General features: G+C 34.7%; 1 protein-coding gene across 5 annotated transcripts in view; it reads left to right on the forward strand.

Moving 5' to 3' along the window:
• The window catches only part of LMBR1 (limb development membrane protein 1), a 144,379-nt gene that overhangs the window by 99,392 nt on the left and 25,769 nt on the right, over positions 1-19,218 (forward strand). For all 5 annotated transcript variants that reach the window (XM_059073697.2, XM_059073702.2, XM_067041753.1 and 2 more), the window contains 6 exons: positions 2,858-2,938; positions 4,996-5,072; positions 5,712-5,789; positions 8,571-8,644; positions 8,879-8,969; positions 10,208-10,274. In XM_059073697.2, the coding sequence (XP_058929680.1) occupies positions 2,858-2,938; positions 4,996-5,072; positions 5,712-5,789; positions 8,571-8,644; positions 8,879-8,969; positions 10,208-10,274 (468 nt within the window). The remainder of the gene's footprint in view (positions 1-2,857; positions 2,939-4,995; positions 5,073-5,711; positions 5,790-8,570; positions 8,645-8,878; positions 8,970-10,207; positions 10,275-19,218) is intronic.

Raw genomic sequence — 19,218 nt, forward strand, 5'->3', positions numbered from 1 at the left:
GTAGAGGGAGGGTTATTCTCCAAAGAAAGTGAGACTGTGGCCTGGGCACAGATGGGGGGAGTGGAGAATGGGATGAGTGCTTACAAACTAAATGTGTGAGCTCCTATGTCCCTTCACCTGGACAGCCAAACTTTAATACCCCAAGAAGGAGATCAGAGAGTCTTATCTGGGGAATCTGTCTACCCAGGAGGAAAGCCTCACACCCTGCTAGCAGTTGGGTGTCCATGAAAAACCCAGCTGGAATACCCAACAGGAAGTCTTGTCAGGTGCCACCCATGCAATCTTAGAATTTCAAATTATCATTTTTAGTGCTTCCTTCTTAAATATGAACAGATGACTAAGCCTTACCATACTTAAGAGAAAGACCTCTCATGGGAAAGTAGGGGCCAAAACAAACAAACAATAAAGAACACTGGGGGGAGAAGGAATATGCACAGGATAAGAAAAAAGCAAAATATATCATCAGTATCCTGCGAGAGACTGAGATTGCATCCATGAGAAGGGCCAGGATTCCATTAAAAATGGAATAGTTAGTGAACAGAAAGGGCCTCTTGAAATTTAGAAATGATAACGTATCTAAAAGATAGTAAGTTAAAGAAAATAGGTCAAAAATGACAACCATAGAGAGGAGTTAAGAATAGTAGAGGACCATTTCAGGAGATCTAACATCCAACTAATAGAATTCCAAGTGGGGAGAGGAGAGAAAACAGGATGGAGGAAATGACAAAATCAAGAAAATTTCTCAGCTCTAAAGGACAAGAACTTGGAGATTGAAAGTGCTCACTCAGTGCCCAACATGGAACATGAGAGTGACTCACCGACACGGGCACAAAGGCCTACACGTTCTCAAAGGGAGAATGAGAAGCAGTTCACACTCAGTCCCAGGGGGAAGAAGAGCTTCAGACTTCTCAGAGCTGACACTGGAAGCTGGGGGGCGGTGGAGCAGTGACTTCACGATTCTGAAGGGTAATTAATTTTGAACTAACTAATAAAGAATGATAAACTCATAAACACTAAATAAAAAGGTTCCCCTGCTATTTCTTGATTTTCCAGCATTAAGTTAACTATTACCTGACAGCTATGGAAGATGAGGGTTTAAGTCCCTGTAAACCACACACCTTTTCATTCCTCATTTATAGTTTTTAAATATATAAAAAAATTTATATTTAACCAAACTTTCATATTCAGACTTGTATAGTTTCAAAAAAATTACCTCCCATTCACCTTTTCTTCGTAAGCTTCTGGAGGAAATAAAGACATTTGGGAGGAAGGTTTAGCTTCGAACTAGTAGTATATGCATAAAAAACCAAGCAAATGTTAAAAAAAAGATTAATTCTGGGGGTGGGAAGAAGAATGTTATGGAAGAAAGGAAAGCTAATCATAGTTTATTACATGGGTAAGCAGCAGATGGAATTTGTATTGTAATAATGCAGGCATTGGATATTGCTCTAACCAAAATTACCAATACAATGTTACATGAAAGGGGGGGATGCATGTAAAGAAAAGCATTAAAGACACTGAGGGTCATGATGCAATGATAAAAGGTGTGATTCATAAGGAACATGTTACAGTCTTATAGGAGCCCCCAAATCTTATCAAATACAAACGCATAATGAAAAAATTCTTAAAAACTGAGAAAAAACTATTCAGTCAAAGTACAGTTGTAGTGGGGGATTTTAATTTGTCCATTTCAGAATTTAGCAGATAAAATAGAGTATGGACATATACAAACCACTGAAGAATCAAGCAGAAAATACGAATAAGGTGTACATGTTAAAGTAACAATGGGAAAATATTTTTTACCCATCATGCTGGCAAAAATTCAAGAGTTACAACATCCACTGCTGGGGAAGAGATTGGAAAACACAGATCTTCCTTGACTTACGATGGGTTACGTCCTGGTAAACCCATTATAAGTTGAAAATATCTAACCTACCAAACACAGCTTAGCCTGGCCCACCTTAAGTGGGTGCTCAGAGCATTTAACATTAGCCTACAGTTGAGCAAAATCATCTGACATCAAGCATATTTTATAATAAAGTGTTCATAGAAATGTAAATTATTATAATAACTTATTACAATATATCACAATATTTGGGGGAAGTAACTTTTAAATATCTCTTAAAACTGTAAATGCTCATATCCTTTGACTCAGCAGTCTGAATTTTGAGACTCTGTCCTACAAAAATAATAGAACCAGAAAGTACTGGATGTTCATAGAAAAATGTTTGTAGTGGCAAAAAATTGAGGAAAACCTGAATATTCGTAACCAGAATAATTCTGAATAAAATTGAAGGACATCCATATTCTGGAATTATTATTCATCTGTTAAGAAGTTGGGGCTGTCTGTCAATGTGAACGTATCATTAACTAGGAAAGCAAGTGGTGAAATAATGTCTGATTTGACCCATTCTTATAAAATACATAGTAAAAACCATGAGTATGATGTGTATGTATGTTATGAGTATGTACATGAAGGTGAAGAAAACCTCACTCAAGCTTTTGACAGTTGTCGCATTAGGGAGGTAGGATGAAGAGGAGGAGATCTTGATTTTCTTTCACTTTTTATAATAAGCACATGATGCTTTTGTAATTAATGAAAAAATAATAATAGATCAAGTAAGAATTTTACCAGAGTAAGAAATTTTGTAGGAAACATGTAGTGTTTAATCAGCAAGAACTTGGAAGTTTTAAGGAGTAAAGAAATGGATGTACTTTTCTGTGAGTCACAGCAGCCCTTGTTTTCATTATTAGTGATCAGGATTTGCAGTGTGTCTTTTATATTTTCATTAAATGTGAGGGCTGCCTGTTCTGGGGTTCTGTTGTTATGCTTCTAAAATGTTTTTGATTTTGATAGGACTGTCTTCATCAGTGGAACACAATATAACGGAGTTGGAACAAGAACTTGACAATGTAAAGACTCTTAAGATAAAATTAGGTATTGTACATTTTTTTTCCTTGACTTATGTATTGGTCTTGGTTTCTTATTAAAGACTTTACTGTAGTCTGGAATATTTTTTTAAATTGTGAAATCTCTATGTTACAAGCTTTCAGTCTGTCCAAAGCCGTTAATAAAGAATGTCTTTTAGTTTGGGGAGAGGATGAGCACGTATTTATTCACTTTTGGTTGTTGTTTTGTATGTGTACAAAATGACTTTTCAAAGATGATGATGTTCCAAAATATCACTCCACTATCTTTTCATTTGTATTATTTCTGATAAGTAATCTTCTGTTATTCTTATCTTTTAATGTCTTTTTTTTTTTAACATCTTTATTTGAGTATAACTGTTTTACAATAGTGTGTTAGTTTCTCCTTTACAACAAAGTGAATCAGTTATACATATACATATGTTCCCATAACTCTTCCCTCTTTTGTCACCCTCCCTCCCACCCTCCCTATCCCATCCCTCTAGGTGGTCACAAAGCCCAGAGGTGAACTCCCTGTGCTATGCTGCAGCTTCCCACTAGCTATCTAATTTACATTTGGTAGTGTGTATATGTCCCTGCCACTCTCTCACATCGTCACAGCTTACCCTTCCCCCTCCCCATATCCTCAAGTCCATGCTCTAGTAGGTCTGTGTTTTATTCCCATCCTACCACTAATCTCTTCATGACATTTTTTTTTAGATTCCGTATATATGTGTTAGCATACGGTATTTGTTTTTATCCTTCTGACTTACTTCACTCTGTATGACAGATTCCAGGTCTATCCACCTCATTACAAATAACTCAGTTTCATTTCTTTTTATGGCTGAGTAATATTCCATTGTATATATGTGCCACATCTTCCTTATCCATTCATCTGTTGATGGACACTTAGGTTGCTTCCATGTCCTGGCTATCGTAAATAGAGCTGCATTAAACATTTTGGTACATGACTCGTTTTGAATTATGGTTTTCTCAGGGTATATGCCCAGTAGTGGGATTGCTGGGTCATATGGTAGTTCTATTTGTAGTTTTTTAAGGAACCTCCATACTGTTCTCCATAGTGGCTGTATCAATTTACATTCCCACCAACAGTGCAAGAGTGTTCCCTTTTCTCCACACCCTCTCCAGCATTTATTGTTTCTAGAGTTTTTGATGATGGCCAATCTAATGTCTTTTTTCTTTGTATTTATCCTTCTTGAGATCTGTGGCACTTCATGAGTGTGTGGCTTAATGTCTTTCATCCACTTGGGAAATTGTTGGTCATTGTCTCATCAAGTATTGCATCTGCTCATTCTCTTTTATTTCCTCAGACTCCAGTTATACATACGCTAGACCTTTTTACTCTTAAATTTTTTTCTTTATTTTCCCTCCTTTCTTTTGGCAAAATAAGTAAACTACTTTATTTGCAGAAATCATAATCAGTTATTTAAAAATCCCTTTGGAATCTACAGAAAAAGCTAGAATGACTTCAATTTCCATTATTATGGTAGCTCTCTGACATCTTCATACACATTTCTTTTTAAAAAAGTAAGTTTGATCCATCTTTTCCAGTTGTTCATGGTGTAAGGATTGGTGTGTTACAAGCTAGACCTTTGTCACTAGAAATAGAGGTTTGCTTCCAGCCTTTAGAAAACTGGAAGTGTTTACCTTTGGGATGTGGGATTAGGGGGGATTCTTACTCATGTTATCTGATGTTTCCAGATCTCTATCAGTGTGTAAATCTATCATTATAATAATATGTAAAATTTAAAAAGATATACAAGTATTACTATTTTTCAGAGTAAGCTGTATATCCACAATATGTTTCATCAATAATTGAAACGTCTTTACAGTGCTAAAATTTGAGCATCACAGGATTGAGCTGTTTAATGTAGCAAACTGATTTTAAAATTCTGATTTTTATGGTTTGTGGAGGAAAATTAAAAATAATTTATGTTTTTAGGAAAAGATAATTTATGTACGAATAATACATACAGGCTGTATTAGTAGGGAATGAAAATGTGAATCTGGGGAGAAGTTTTGGAAATTACTGAAACTTTTATTATATTTTGTTTTTCCTTCTAATAGAGAGGCGCAAAAAGGCTTCAGCATGGGAAAGAAACTTGGTGTATCCTGCTGTTATGGTTCTCCTTCTTATTGAGACAGTAAGAATTTATTTGCCTAGTTAAATACAGCAGATTATTTTTTATTTACTTTAGCATTTGTATGTGGCAACTCCCTCAGCTAAATGGTTTCAGGTAAACTGGTTTTCTATCAACAGGATGAAAATCCATCTATGCTTTTATTTGTAAAAACTCAATAGAGCAAAAAATGAAATTAATGGTAATTTTGAAAAGTCCTCAAGATTATCTATTTCCTCATAGAAGCAGGAAATTCATTCTTTTGTTTCAGTTGAAAATTAAGAAGAGACAAGGTGTTGCAGATACCCTGATCAAACTCTGTGATAAGATCTGAAAATTATATTATTAAATTAGTTCTGATAACATTTTAACCATTTTTTAAATATGTGGAGTTGTGGGTTCCAATTGGTAAAATCGGTTAATAAGTGGATCTATATTAATAGCTTTTTTCTTAAGCTTTGAGATTATAATACTTTGCAGAATTTTTACGAATTTATTCTGGAGTTTTTATAGTTTCATTACTTCAGGTTTATATGTAGAGTTTTGGTCTTGACTGCTTTTCCTCTATTCTGAAGCATACATTTGGTTGGTTACTTAGATTTTAATGTATGTGTATTGACAAAATTGAAATTCAGAACTGATGGCTTACTTTTTGTGTTGTAGTCCATTTCGGTCCTCTTGGTGGCTTGTAATATTCTTTGCCTGTTGGTTGATGAAACAGCAATGCCAAAGGGAACAAGGGTAAAGTAAAATGCTTTAAAATGTCTTTCTTTGGCAAAAGTATTCTGTGTGTATAAACTGTTTCAAATAAATAAATGAAAACATTCACCTTTCTGCATATATATACTTCAAGTTGTATGAATTTCTTTATGCAGTGAGCTTTCATAAACAGTGTTTATGAAACAAAAAACTATGTTTTTTGTTTCTGATTTCTTATTTTGGATTGTCTGGCTTTTTATCAAGTATCAGAGTTTCCTTTTACACTTTGTATCAGAGTTTATCTTTGTTTTACTGAAATTCATATGTATGATCCTTTAAGAAAATGTATATTCTGTGAAATAGTGAAATACAAAGAGTTTATTAGATGGATTCATTGCGTTTGCAAAGGATCCAAATATGTGGTTTTAAGGACTCATGCCTCAAAGGAGTCATTTTATGAACTTGAGTCAAAATGTTCAGTTGCTGGAGGAGAGTCAGATATACATCTTTTCATGAATTAAGTTAATTTGTTCTCTTGTTTAAAAATTCATGATTTTATTAAGTTCCATCAGTTAGTTTATTTAAGTATATTCTCCATATGGAAGGTAATTTCCACTAAATATTCATATATGGCATACTTTTTCTAGGTGTCTCTATAAACTTTTGGATACTTAAAGTAGCATTTAAGTTTTGACATTTTATTACACTTTTCGAAGTTAGCACCTTTGCCATCTCCCATAGAGATGACTTTAAAACTCTTTCAGACTTTTCATGCTTTGGGGGAGAGAAAAAATTTTCCTTAACCCTTTCTAGGATCTTCTGGCTGGTCTAAGAATTAGATTTACATGAGACAGATTAACAGGAGAAAACAGAATTTAATTATGTTTATGTGGGAGCCCAATAAGAATAATGAGACCCCAGGACAGGTTGGGCAATTGAGGCTTATATTCCATCTAAGAGAAGGAGAAGGGGGTAGGAGCTTGGGACTTCAAGTGAGAGGAAGGCAATTCACATGGAGATGGAAAAGCAGATGTTTGGTAAACAGAGGGGACACAGGCCTTTGGTCTCCGGGTCTTGCCAGGTTCCATCTACCACACTCAGCCCGTACTCTTTGTAGCTGTCTCTGGTGATAGTGCTCCGCCTGCACCAGGTCCTTTGTCTGAATTCTTTTAGGCAGTTAAGGAGCGAGGTGGGGGTGGTGCTAAAAAGAAAGACTTACAAGTCTTCTGTTTCTTAAAAACAAGCAGCCTAAAATGATCCTTACGCCAGAGAGACACTTTTTGGGGGGTGCAGGTTTTGCTTCCCTACATGCCACTTCTCTCTCTGAACCACACGATACACCTTTTCTCTCATAGAAAAAAGCCAATGTTTATCTTAATTCCTTTCTTTCAGTCAAAGATGAAGATACCCTCTTCTTTCAGAAGCTAATTCTTTTAGCAGTATTCTTAGTTTAGCTCCCTGGCCCCAGCCTCTTCAGAACCTTGTGCCATCTCTCACTGCCATGGCCTCTCCACCACTGCAAGCTTGCTTCAGGTCTGTCATTCCACTAACAAAAAACAGCAGTGAGCAGTCCTCCTCCATCCACAGCCTTGTCATTGTCTTTTGTTTAGACCCAAATCCATTGATCAAGCAGAAGTCAACTACTGTGTTGACTTCTATCCATTTTTTAACCCATTTTCTTATACCGCCTACTAGGTGAGGCCCAAGCCCTGTGGTATATTTTTGTACCATTCCTTTCGTGCATAGTACAGAAGGACTTACATGTGGTATGCTCTTTTTATGATTGTGTAAATAAATCAGATCATCTTAATCTTGCCTGTAGGTCTTCTCTTGAGACAGAGAATATTTCCAAAGTGTTTTCCATCCCAGTTAATAAGCTTTCTGTTAGCATTATTCATTTTTTCTTCAAAAGATTGACAAAAGTTGATAAATTCTTTGTCCATTACCTTATTTATATATGAAATTTCCATGGGTATTCTAACTTCTTCATGCCTATTTTAGATTGTATAAATAACATGTGATATTATTTATTGGTTTATTTTTCTATTAAGCTGACTTTATATTCTTAATTATCCTGGTATATCTGTTAGATGTAATTGAAGCTGATAGCAAAGTAGTAGTTTGTATTCAGAGAGTTTCTTTAATTAGTAAGCTTTGAAAACATTGTTCCTACTTCAGTAAGAAATGATTTTTTGCCTGTCTGGCCTCGTTAATAAATAGTACTTTTTCTACTTGTTTTGTTAAGTTCTAGATAAAGATAGGTTTTGAGAATAGGTATGATGTTTAGGAAGAAATTTATAGCACTGCATTTGGAAAATCTTTGTTAATTAAATCCCTGAATTCCCAAGGAAGACTTAGGGAAAGGAAACTTTCAATAGTAGTAACAGGATATGTGCATTCACTTTCTTTCTTTGCTTAGCTTTCTTTTGACATATTTTAATTGTATAGTTTTTACATGTTGCCTCAGTGTTCAGACAATTAATATGTTCTATTCTTATTATACTATTATATTTTAAAAAAATTTCTTCCAAGAATATTTAGGATTTAACAATAAGCATAATCATATCATTTTGATAAGTAACTTAAATTACATTTGAGATAAATCAGAAATGTTTTGATCTTGTTAAAAGTGTTAACATGTGGTTGAATTAGTTGATGAATTCAGTCTCGTCACGTTTTTTTTTTCCTTTGAACGTCTAGATTTTACTCCAGGGTATTAAACATTCCTAATTTCAACTGTCCTATATTTATGAAACAACAATTTTAGGGAAACCAAATATAATAGTGTCATTGAATTCTGAAAAGTGTTTTTTTTTCCCCCAGGGGCCTGGAATAGGAAATGCTTCTCTTTCTGCTTTTGGTTTTGTGGGAGCTGCACTTGAAATCATTTTGATTTTGTATCCTTTCTTTAACTGAAGTTCTGTCTGTTAACAAGTTTTCTGTCTAGTTTTCTGGGACAGTGGTAATTTACTAAGACACTTTCCTGGAAGAAAAAACAAGTCAGTCTTCCTCAAGCACTCCAAGTGGCATTTTGTTTTGTTTTGTTTTTCCTTTCTGCCTTAAGATATTTTGGAGACAATTGGGAACTTAAGGAAACAATTCTTTGGAGAGTTTTTCCTTGATTCTCACAGCTATCTTATGGTGTCCTCTGTTGTTGGTTTCTATAGCCTCCGATTTTTTGGAAACTTTATTCCCAAGAAGGATGACACAACGATGACAAAGGTAAGGTAAAGTCTTAGGTGACTGTGCCTCCCTTTTGCCTTCCAAGACAGACAGACTGTTTTATTTAGTAATCGTGGTGAATGGTTCATTTGCGGTTCTAGGTATTTGTTTGTAAGTTGCGTAAACACACACACTGGAAGATTTTCAAAATGCTGAATGAGTGGGAAAAGGATGTGCTCTGTTTAATTTGGATGGCATCCATTCACTTGTAAATGCATAGAACCGCAGAGCTTGTTAACTAGCTATAGACGGCTCCTGAAAGGACTCTTTTTCCTACAAAGAAAACGTATTGCTAATGAGTAACTTTGATTGTGCTGACTGTACTTCAGGGAGCTTGTTTGAAATCTGAAGAACTTAGTTGCTACAAGTAGTAGAGACAAAGTATTTCAAATTTGAATAATTAAAGCAAGACGGAAGAGTTCTATTCAGAAACATTTTGTAGTCTGAGGCTAATTTGACTTTCTACAGTATGTCATTGGCTTTGGAATAACAAAGGCTGTTATCTTATATAGTGACTGCATTTGTAAAATATTCCCACAGGCTGACAATGAAGAATAACCAGAGCTGCTGGCTTCTTTTATTTTTTATTATATATTCCATATTTTCAGCTTATTCTAAAGGGGAGAAGTTATTTTTATATATCTTTATCTAAAATGCTGTGACTTCTTGAGATACTTAGTATCTAGTTTCAGTAATCATAAGTACCCAGTAGTATTTTCAGCATCTCTTACTTAATATGAAAAAATAAGTATAGGATACATTGAAAATTACTAGAATTTAGGTGTTTTGGATTTCTAGCTTTTTGGTATTAAATCTTAAAATAGTTAAACATATTAGAAGTAGATTTTATCTATCTTGAGCAGTAGTCCTGGCTTTAAAAGTAGAGTCAGAAATATTAAAAATATTAATTTTTACTTGTTAGGCAAACCTTTTTGAAATCATCAACCTTAGTCAATAATGTAAAATGCATTATCTGAGGTGTGAAGTAATTTAAGTGTTCTATAACTTTATATTTGTGTCAGGTACTGTAAATATCTTCTAGAACTCACAGATAGAACTTTAAATGTTTGTAGAAACGTTTCTATTCTTTTTATTTTCTATATTGAATAGTATCATTCAGAAGTTAGCAAAGTACAGTAGGTAACTGAAATGTCCAGTAACTTGCCAGAATGTGAATGGATTTTATTTATCCGTATACTGTGTAACTGTCCAATATTCTTTCTGATTTCTCATAACAGATCATTGGGAATTGTGTGTCAATCTTGGTCTTGAGCTCCGCACTGCCTGTTATGTCAAGAACACTGGGTAAGTTTAAATGAGAACTTTTCATTTAAAGTCAGTACCTTTTTAAGTATCAAACTTCTTGCTAAACTTGTAGTTTCTAAACTTTTTCAAAGAGATCACTGTTTGAAATATATTATTCCCTCCCACATTATTTTATACCTTTACTTCTGTAATTCATTTATATACAGGGCTGTACCAAAATAAGCACTTTTATCAAATAAAGACCACTTATTTTTTCAAGTACTTAGAAATAGTCCTTGTCCAAACAATAGACTTTATTTTTTTCATTGACTAATTAAGCTTTGGAGTCCTCTAGTGAGGAAACTGTGATTTTTAAAAAAAAAAAAAAACCAATATTTAATGTCTAGAAAATACTAAACTAATTTTTTCCTTCGTGAAATGTTTTTAAAATGTGTAATTTAGTATGTGATTTAAAAAGTTGAGAATGTGTAACACTTATTTTAAGCTGCTTTATGTCTAGGGAATAGACTTGAAAGCAGTAAGATCTAGGAGAGCACACACTGATTTAAAGGACATCCTTTAGCTCTTCAGCTTTTTACCGGCTTGTCATTTATATAGTTTTCTTAATTTTTCAATTCACAGAGAATTTTGGTCATCATTTAAAAGTAAAATATTTCCACTTTGTCATTGAAATAGTTGAATAAATCTTCCTTCGTTTGGTGTTCTTATCTTTTGTAAAGCACTGTTGCAGACTGTATTCTCAGTTCTTGGCTAAATATTATTTCAGACAGAAATTTCCACTAGGCAGTTCTGTTGCGTTTTCTAGACTTAGATTTTGACTTCAGTGTTCACAAATGATTAGAAAAATCGCATTATTCAACCTTAGCAACATGCTTATGGCAAAGATTGCAAGTAACTTTGAATTGCTTTTGTTTTAGCGCTTATGTGGCCTCCATTATTTATTCAAGGCCCACAGCTGTCGGGGATGCAGGCTGTGCCAGGAAGGGTATATAAGCTTTGCGGTCATCTTCATAATGCTTACAGAGAAGTTCATGTTTTAATACAAGTGGAATCTAAATGTAAATGTAGAAGGGACCGCCGTTCCACAGACTAATACAAAGCTCATTTACTTAGAGGTCTTATTTCTTTTGTGTTTGCATTATAAGACTTGTTATCGTTTTGACATCTGCTTATGGTGTGCTAATCTTGAAAATGCCATAAATATACACTTTAGTAACTTGATTTGTAGCTAACTGTGATCGTTTGTATTATGGCAGTCCAACAAATAATTTCTGTGGTATTATAGCCAACCTACCATTTTATCATTTATGAAACTCACTGTGCTCCATTATTTAAGATTAATTGTTAATAGTAATGTATAGATTTTATGGAAGAAAATTACATGCTGAGTACAGTTTTAATACAAAGAAAACAAATTAATGGCAAAATGTGCTTTTTGAAGATCAACAAATTAAATTCCTGAGTAGTTTGCCATAGAGATAAATAAAAAGAAGAAAAAGAAAGATGGAACAATTAAAATGCAGCTAACAAATGCCTGGACCCAGCTGTCCAAACAGGATTAATGGAGTGCATTAGGGTACAGTGAGTCATGTGGTGCTTTGCAAAATATCAACACGCACTGCACTACATGTTATGCCCAGTGGCACTGAATAGATGAAAAGAAATAAATACGTTAAACAGATTCATAGAGGCTTTTCACAGTATTAAAAAAGCAAATTTCTAGACTAAAAGAAAAAGCTTTATTTTAGTATTATGGGAAATGCAAACTAGAGAGTTACTTTGTAATGCTTCTATTAACCCTTTAGAATTGAGTCTTTGATTTTAAGAAGATAAAATATAGAGAATTGTCATGAATATTATCCTAGTGTATAACGGGATTTTGATTTACTAGCTGAAAAGCTTATAAGACTAGAATAGAGGATGTATTTAACAACGAAATTCCAAGCTGTGACATTTTTCACTCTTTCTCACAAGGAAGTCCTGACCCTTAGGGCACTCTCATTTGCTCCTGCGAATTCAGCCAACGTTCTCAGTTAAATGAGAAATGAAGGAGCAAGGAAAAGTATAATTTATCTGTATAAGTGCAGTTTTTCTCTTATTTTAGTAATTTTTAGTGATGATTCTAACTTTAATTGTAAATTGCAAGTGTATTGAATCCTGTATAAAATACTTAATTTGGTGATATTTTTGCTTTAAAAATGAAAATGTTTTTTAAAAAATTTAATTTGCCAACTGCTATTGCTGCATCATTGGTATAAACTATAGCTTTAGACTTGAATATCTGGTGTGATATGACAGATTTATTACAGAATTCCTCTGAAATAGCTTCTTATATTTAAATATGGAAGATTTTATACTAATTAAAAAATTACCACTAAGTAGATTTTACAAGCGTATCACTTGCCACAAAGAATTAGGTTGTGAGGAGCATTTTGGCTGTGTATTTTTAGCCAAATATAATTAATATCGATAATATTTTGTTGTCCATTGGAAACACAAAGAATCTGTGCATAACGCTTTTTATTTGAAATCTTTAAAAACCTTTTAAAACTGATGTCATGTCAGTGGATATGCTTTCCAAAACGTTGTTTTGCTGCCTGTTTAGTGTTCAGTTTTGAAAAATCCAACATTTGGGGGAATATCATGTCCTTATTTTTAGCAATCAATTTACTCTTTGGTATAATGGACTCTCAAGGCGATTAGAGGAGATGGTTCACAAAGTGAAAATAGAACAGGCTCAAACCTAATAAATTATCTATAGAGGCCCAGACTTTTCTATAACAAAATATTTTAAACGCAGCAGTGAATTTTGTGTGAATAGATTTTGCAAGATTGCTGACATGTTCTTGGTTATGCTTAATCAAGAAACAACTGAGAGATTGACAGTTTTTACATTATTCTTTATTTGAAATCTCGTTTAACAGGAAAAATTTTCTCAGATGCAACCAATAGACTTTGTAATACTTTTACTAATTTCCATTTTGAAATTATTTTTATAGTTCTGTAAATTGTAAGTCATTCAAGGCCCAAAAGCAGATTTTTAAAAATACGCTTAAAACAAAAAACACTTAACCTTTCAAATTAGCTTGGATCTATTTTTAGTATTTCCATATATTTCTCATCTGGGTCCACTATAGTCCATCATCTTGCAGGATTTAAAGTGGATTATTCTCTTTTGTTCCTTGATGAAGGGACTATGTTTAAAAACTGGTCCTTTGCGGGAGAGGTCTTTATTTGGGTTTGTAAATACACTAGTAATCTTTACCCTGAGCTTTCCCCCTCCAGTGTGAATCAGAAATAAATGATGCTTAGACATGACAAATGTGAAATTGAAGTATAAATCATAATATATAGTCCTAATTATGGCTTTGATGTAAAAATAATTGTAAACCCTGTATTGAAATTTTTTCTGCAAAAAAACTGTATATGACTTAATTATATTCTGTTATATTGCAGAGAGTAATAAATGAGTGGTAAAATTAACTTTTGATTGATTACTAATGTTCTTATACCTGACCAATAAATTTGTATATCTAGTTAGGATTTTTAATTATAAAGAAAAAGTATTCTGTGTCAAATGTTGGAAAGAAGTCAGAGAGTCTCTGCGCTTACTCCCTCAACAGCCTCGTTCCTAGTGCCCGCTTGTTGTGCCCTCCTGTTGCTGTTCTGGTTTCAGACCACATAGTCCTTCTTGCTTGAGGAAATGTCGTGTTGGCCACATGTTCTAAATAACTTAGCTCTTTGTTGACATACATGCAACTCCCTTAAGTTTTGATTTGTTATAAAATGATTTTCATATGAAATTAATTCCAGTTAGTATTATTTAGTTGGAGGGAGCCTTAAGACGTAATTTTTTAAATGTTAAGAATTTAAATGTTGCAATTAAAACTAGAATGTAAACTACAGTAAGGGTCTAATTTACACTAAGAATCAAGACCCCCAACCTGGCTAAGAATAGTTAATAGTACACCTATACATGGCCAACTCTGAGACTGATGAACAGATTATCTCATTTAAAGGAAAATTTATTTTTAAATTAAATTTTAAGTATGTACATGAATAACTTCTAATTATGAGGAATATTAAAAACAGAGATAAGGCTCAAATTCCTTGGGACCACCACTTTTATTTTTATTCTTTTACCATCTTTATTGGAGTATAATTGCTTTATAATGTTGTCTTAGTTTCTGCTATATAACAAAGTGAATCAGCTGTATATATACATATATCCTCATATCCCCTCCCTCTTGCATCTCCCTCCTACCTTCCGTATCCCACCCGTCTAGGTGGTCACAAAACACCGAGCTGATCTCCCTGTGCTATGTGGCTGATTCCCACTAGCTCTCTGTTTTACATTTGGTAGTGTATATATGTCCACGCCACTCTCTCACATCGTCCCAGCTTACCCTTCCTGCTCCCCGTGTCCTCAAGTCCATCCTCTACGTCTATTCTCTACGTCTGTGTCTTTATTCCTGTCCTGCCCCTAGGTTCGTGAGAACCTTTTTTTTTTTAGATTCCATATATATGTGTTAGTATACGGTATTTGTTTTTCTCTTTCTGACTTACTTCACTATGTGTGACAGACTCTAGGTCCATCCATCCACCTCACTACAAATAATTCAGTTTTGTTTCCTTTTATGGCTAAGTAATATGCCATTGTATATATGTGGCACATCTTTATCCATGCATCTGTTGATGAACACTTACGTTGATTCCATGTCCTGGCTATTGTAAATAGTGCCGCAGTGAACACTGTGGTACATGACTGTTTTTGAATTATGCCCAATAGTGGGATTGCTGGGTCATATGGAAGTTCTGTTTTTAGTTTTTTAAGAAACCTCCGTACTGTTCTCCATAGTGGCTGTATCAATTTACATTCCCACCAACAGTGCAAGAGAGTTCCCTTTTCTCCACACACTCTCCAGCATTTACTGTTTATAGATTTTTGGACGATGGCCATTCTGACTGGTGTGAGGTGATACCTCATTGTAGTTTTGATTTGCATTTCTCTAATGATTAGTGATGTTGAGCATCCTTTCATGTGTTTGTTGGCAATCTGTATATCTTCTTTGGAGAAATGTCTCATTAGGTCTTCTGCCCATTTTTGGATTGGGTTGTTTGTTTTTGTGATATTGAGCTGCATGAGCTGCTTGTATATTTGGAGATTAATCCTTTGTCAGTCACTTCATTTGCAAATATTCTCTCCCATTCTGAGGGTTGTCTTTTTGTCTTGTTTATGGTTTTCTTTGCTGTGCAAAAGCTTTTAAGTTTCATTAGGTCCCATTTGTTTATTTTTGTTTTTATTTCCCTTACTCTAGGAGGTGGGTCAAAAAGGATCTTGCTGTGATTTATGTCTTAGAGTGTTCTGCTTATGTTTTCCTCTAAGAGTTTTATACTGTCTGGCCTTACATTTAGGTTTTTAATCTGTTTTGAGTTTATTTTTGTATATGGTGTCAGGGAGTGTTCTGATTTCATTCTTTTACATGTTGCTGTCCAGTGTTCCCAGCACCACTTATTGAAGAGATTGTCTTTTCTCCATTATATATTCTTGCCTCCTTTATCAAAGATAAGGTGACCATATATGCCTGGGTTTATCTCTGGACTTTCTATCCTGTTCCATTGATATATATTTCTGTTTTTGTGCCAGTACCATACTGTCTTGATGACTGTAGCTTTGTAGTATAGTCTGAAGTCAGGGAGCGTGATTCCTCCAGCTACATTTTTCTTTCTCAAGCTTGCTTTCGCTATTTGGGGTCTTTTGTGTTTCCATACAAATTGTGAAATTTTTTGTTCTAGTTCTGTGAAAAATGCCAGTGGTAGTTTGATAAGGATTGCACTGAATCTGTAGATTGCTTTGGGTAGTTTAGTCATTTTCACAGTGTTGATTCCTACAATTCAAGAACATGGTATATCTCTCCATCTGTTTGTATCATCTTTAATTTCTTTCATCAGTGTCTTATAGTTTTCTGCATACAGGTCTTTTGTCTCCTTAGGTAGGTTTATTCCTAGGTATTTTATTGTTTTTGTTGCAGTGGTAAATGGGAGTGTTTCCTTAATTTGTCTTTCAGATTTTTCATAATTAGTGTATAGGAATGCAAGAGATTTCTGTGCATTAATTTTGTATCCTGATACTTTACCAAATTCATTGATTAACTCTAGTAGTTTTCTGGTAGCATCTTTAGGATTCTCTATGCATAGTATCATGTCATCTGCAAACAGTGACAGTTTTACTTCTTCTTTTCCAATTTGGATTCCTTTTATTTCTTTTTCTTCTCTGATTACTGTGGCTAAAACTTTGAAAACTATGTTGAATAATAGTGGTGAGAGTGGGTATCCTTGTCTTGTTCCTAATCTTAGAGGAAATGCTTTCAGTTTTTCACCATTGAGAACGATGTTGGCTGTGGGTTTGTCATATATGGCCTTTATTATGTTGAGGTAAATTCCCTCTATGCCTACTTCCTGGAGGGTTTTTATCATAAATGGCTGTTGAATTTTGTCGAAAGCTTTTCTGCATCTGTTGAGATGATCATATGGTTTTTATCCTTCAATTTGTTAATATGGTGTATCACATTGATTGATTTGTGTATATGGAAGAATCCTTGCATACCTGGGATAAACCCCACTTGATCGTGGTGTGTGATCCTTTTAATGTGCTGTTGGATTCTGTTTGCTAGTATTTTGTTGAGGATTTTTGCATCTGTGCTCATCAGTGATATTGGCCTGTAGTTTTCTTTTTTTGTGACATCTTTGTCTGGTTTCGGTATCAGGGTGATGGTAGGTAGACTTGTAGAATGAGTTTGGGATTGTTCCTCCCTCTGCTGTATTTTGGAAGAGTTTGAGAAGGATAGGCATTAGTTCTTCTGTAAATGTTTGGTAGAATTCGCCTGTGAAGCCATCTGGTCCTGGGCTTTTGTTTGTTGGAATTTTTAAAAAAATAAATTATTCATTTACTTATTTATTTTATTTTTGGCGGTCTTGGGCCTTCACTGCTGCACACGGGCTTTCTCTGGTTGCGGTGAGCGGGAGCTACTCTTTGTTGCCGTGCCTGGGCTTCTCACTTCAGTGGCTTCACTTGTTGTGGAGTATGGGCTCTACTCTCGCGGGCTTCAGTAGTTGCAGCACGCAGGCTCAGTAGTTGTGGCTTGTGGGGTCTAGAGCACAGGCTCAGTAGTTGTGGTGCACAGGCTTAGTTGCTCGGCGGCATGTGGGATCTTCCCAGACCAGGGCTCAAACCCTTGTCCCCTGCATTGGCAGGTGGATTCTTAATCGCTGCACCACCAGGGAAGTCCCTGTTGGAAGATTTTTAATCACAGCTTCAATTTCAGTGCTTGTGATTGGTCTGTTTACATTTTCTATTTCTTCCTGGTTCAGTCTTGGAAGGTTGTGCTTTTCTAAGAATTTGTCCATTTCTTCCAGGTTGTCCATTTTATTGGCATATAGTTGCTTGTAGTAATCTCTCATGATCCTTTGTATTTCTGCAGTGTCAGTAGTTACTTCTCCTTCTTCATTTCTTATTCTGTTGGTTTGAGTCCTCTCCCTTTTTTTCTTGATGAGTCTGGCTAATGGGTTATCAGTTTTGTTTATCTGCTCAAAGAACCAGCTTTTAGTTTTATTGATCTTGCTATCGTTCCTTCATTTCTTTTTCATTTATTTCTGATCTGATCTTTATGATTTCTTTCCTTCTCCTAACTTTGGGTTCTTTTTTGTTGTTGTTGTTCTTTCTCTAATTGCTTTAGGTGTAAGGTTAGGTTGTTTATTTGAGGTGTTTCTTGAGGTAGGATTGTATTGCTATAAATTTCCCTCTTAGAACTGCTTTTGCTGCATCCCGTAGGTTTTGGGTCATCATGTTTTCATTGTCATTTGTTTCTAGGTATTTTTTGATTTCTTCTTTGATTTCTTCAGTGATCTCTTGGTTATTTAGTAACGTATTTTTTTAGCCTCCATGCGTTTGTATTTTTTACAGTTTTTTTTTCCTGTAATTGATATCTAGTCTCATAGTGTTGTGGTCAGAAAAGATACTTGATACGATTTCAATTTTCTTAAATCAAGACTTGATTCTTAAATCAAGGCTTGATTTGTGACCCAAGATATGATCTATCCTGGAGAATGTTCCATGAGCACTTGAGAAGAAAGTGTATTCTGTTGTTTGTGGATGGAATGTCCTATAAATATCAGTTAAGTCCATCTTGTTTAATGGTTCATTTAAAGCTTGAGTTTCCTAATTATTTTCATTTTGGATGATCTGTCCATCAGTGAAAGTGGGGTGTTAAAGTCCCCTATTATGATTGTGTTACTATCAGTTTCCCCTTTTATGGCTATTAGCATTTGCCTTATGTATTGAGGTGCTTCTATGTTGGGTGCATAAGTATTTACAATTGTTATATCTTCTTGGATTGATTCCTTGATCATTATGTAGTGTCCTCTTTTTCTTTTGTAATAGTCTTTATTTTAAAGTGTATTTTGTCTGATATGAGAATTGCCACTCCAGCTTTCTTTTGTTTTCCATTTGCATGGAATATCTTTTTCCACCCCTCACTTTCAGTCTGTATGTGTCCCTAGGTCTGAAGTGGGTCTCTTGTAGACAGCATATATATGGGTCTTATTTTTGTATCCATTCAGTCAGTCTGTGTCTTTTGGTTGGAGCATTTAATCCATTTACATTTAAGGTAGTTTCTGATATGTATGTTCCTATTACCATTTTCTTAACTGTTTTAGGTTTGTTATTGTAGGTCTTTTCCTTCTCTTGTGTTTCCTGCCCAGAGAAGTTCCTTTAGCATTTGTTGTAAAGCTGGTTTGGTGGTGCTGAATTCTCATAGCTTTTTCTTGTTTGTAAAGGTTTTAATTTCTCCGTTGAATCTGAATGAGATCCTTGCTAGATAGAGTAATCTTGGTTGTAGGTTTTTCCCTTTCATCACTTTAAATATGTCTTGCCAGTCCCTTTTGGCTTGCCGAGTTTCTGCTGAAAGATCAGCTGTTAACCTTA

The sequence above is a fragment of the Kogia breviceps genome, chromosome 9, assembly GCF_026419965.1.
Source record: "Kogia breviceps isolate mKogBre1 chromosome 9, mKogBre1 haplotype 1, whole genome shotgun sequence".
Taxonomy (NCBI): Eukaryota; Metazoa; Chordata; class Mammalia; order Artiodactyla; family Physeteridae; genus Kogia; species Kogia breviceps.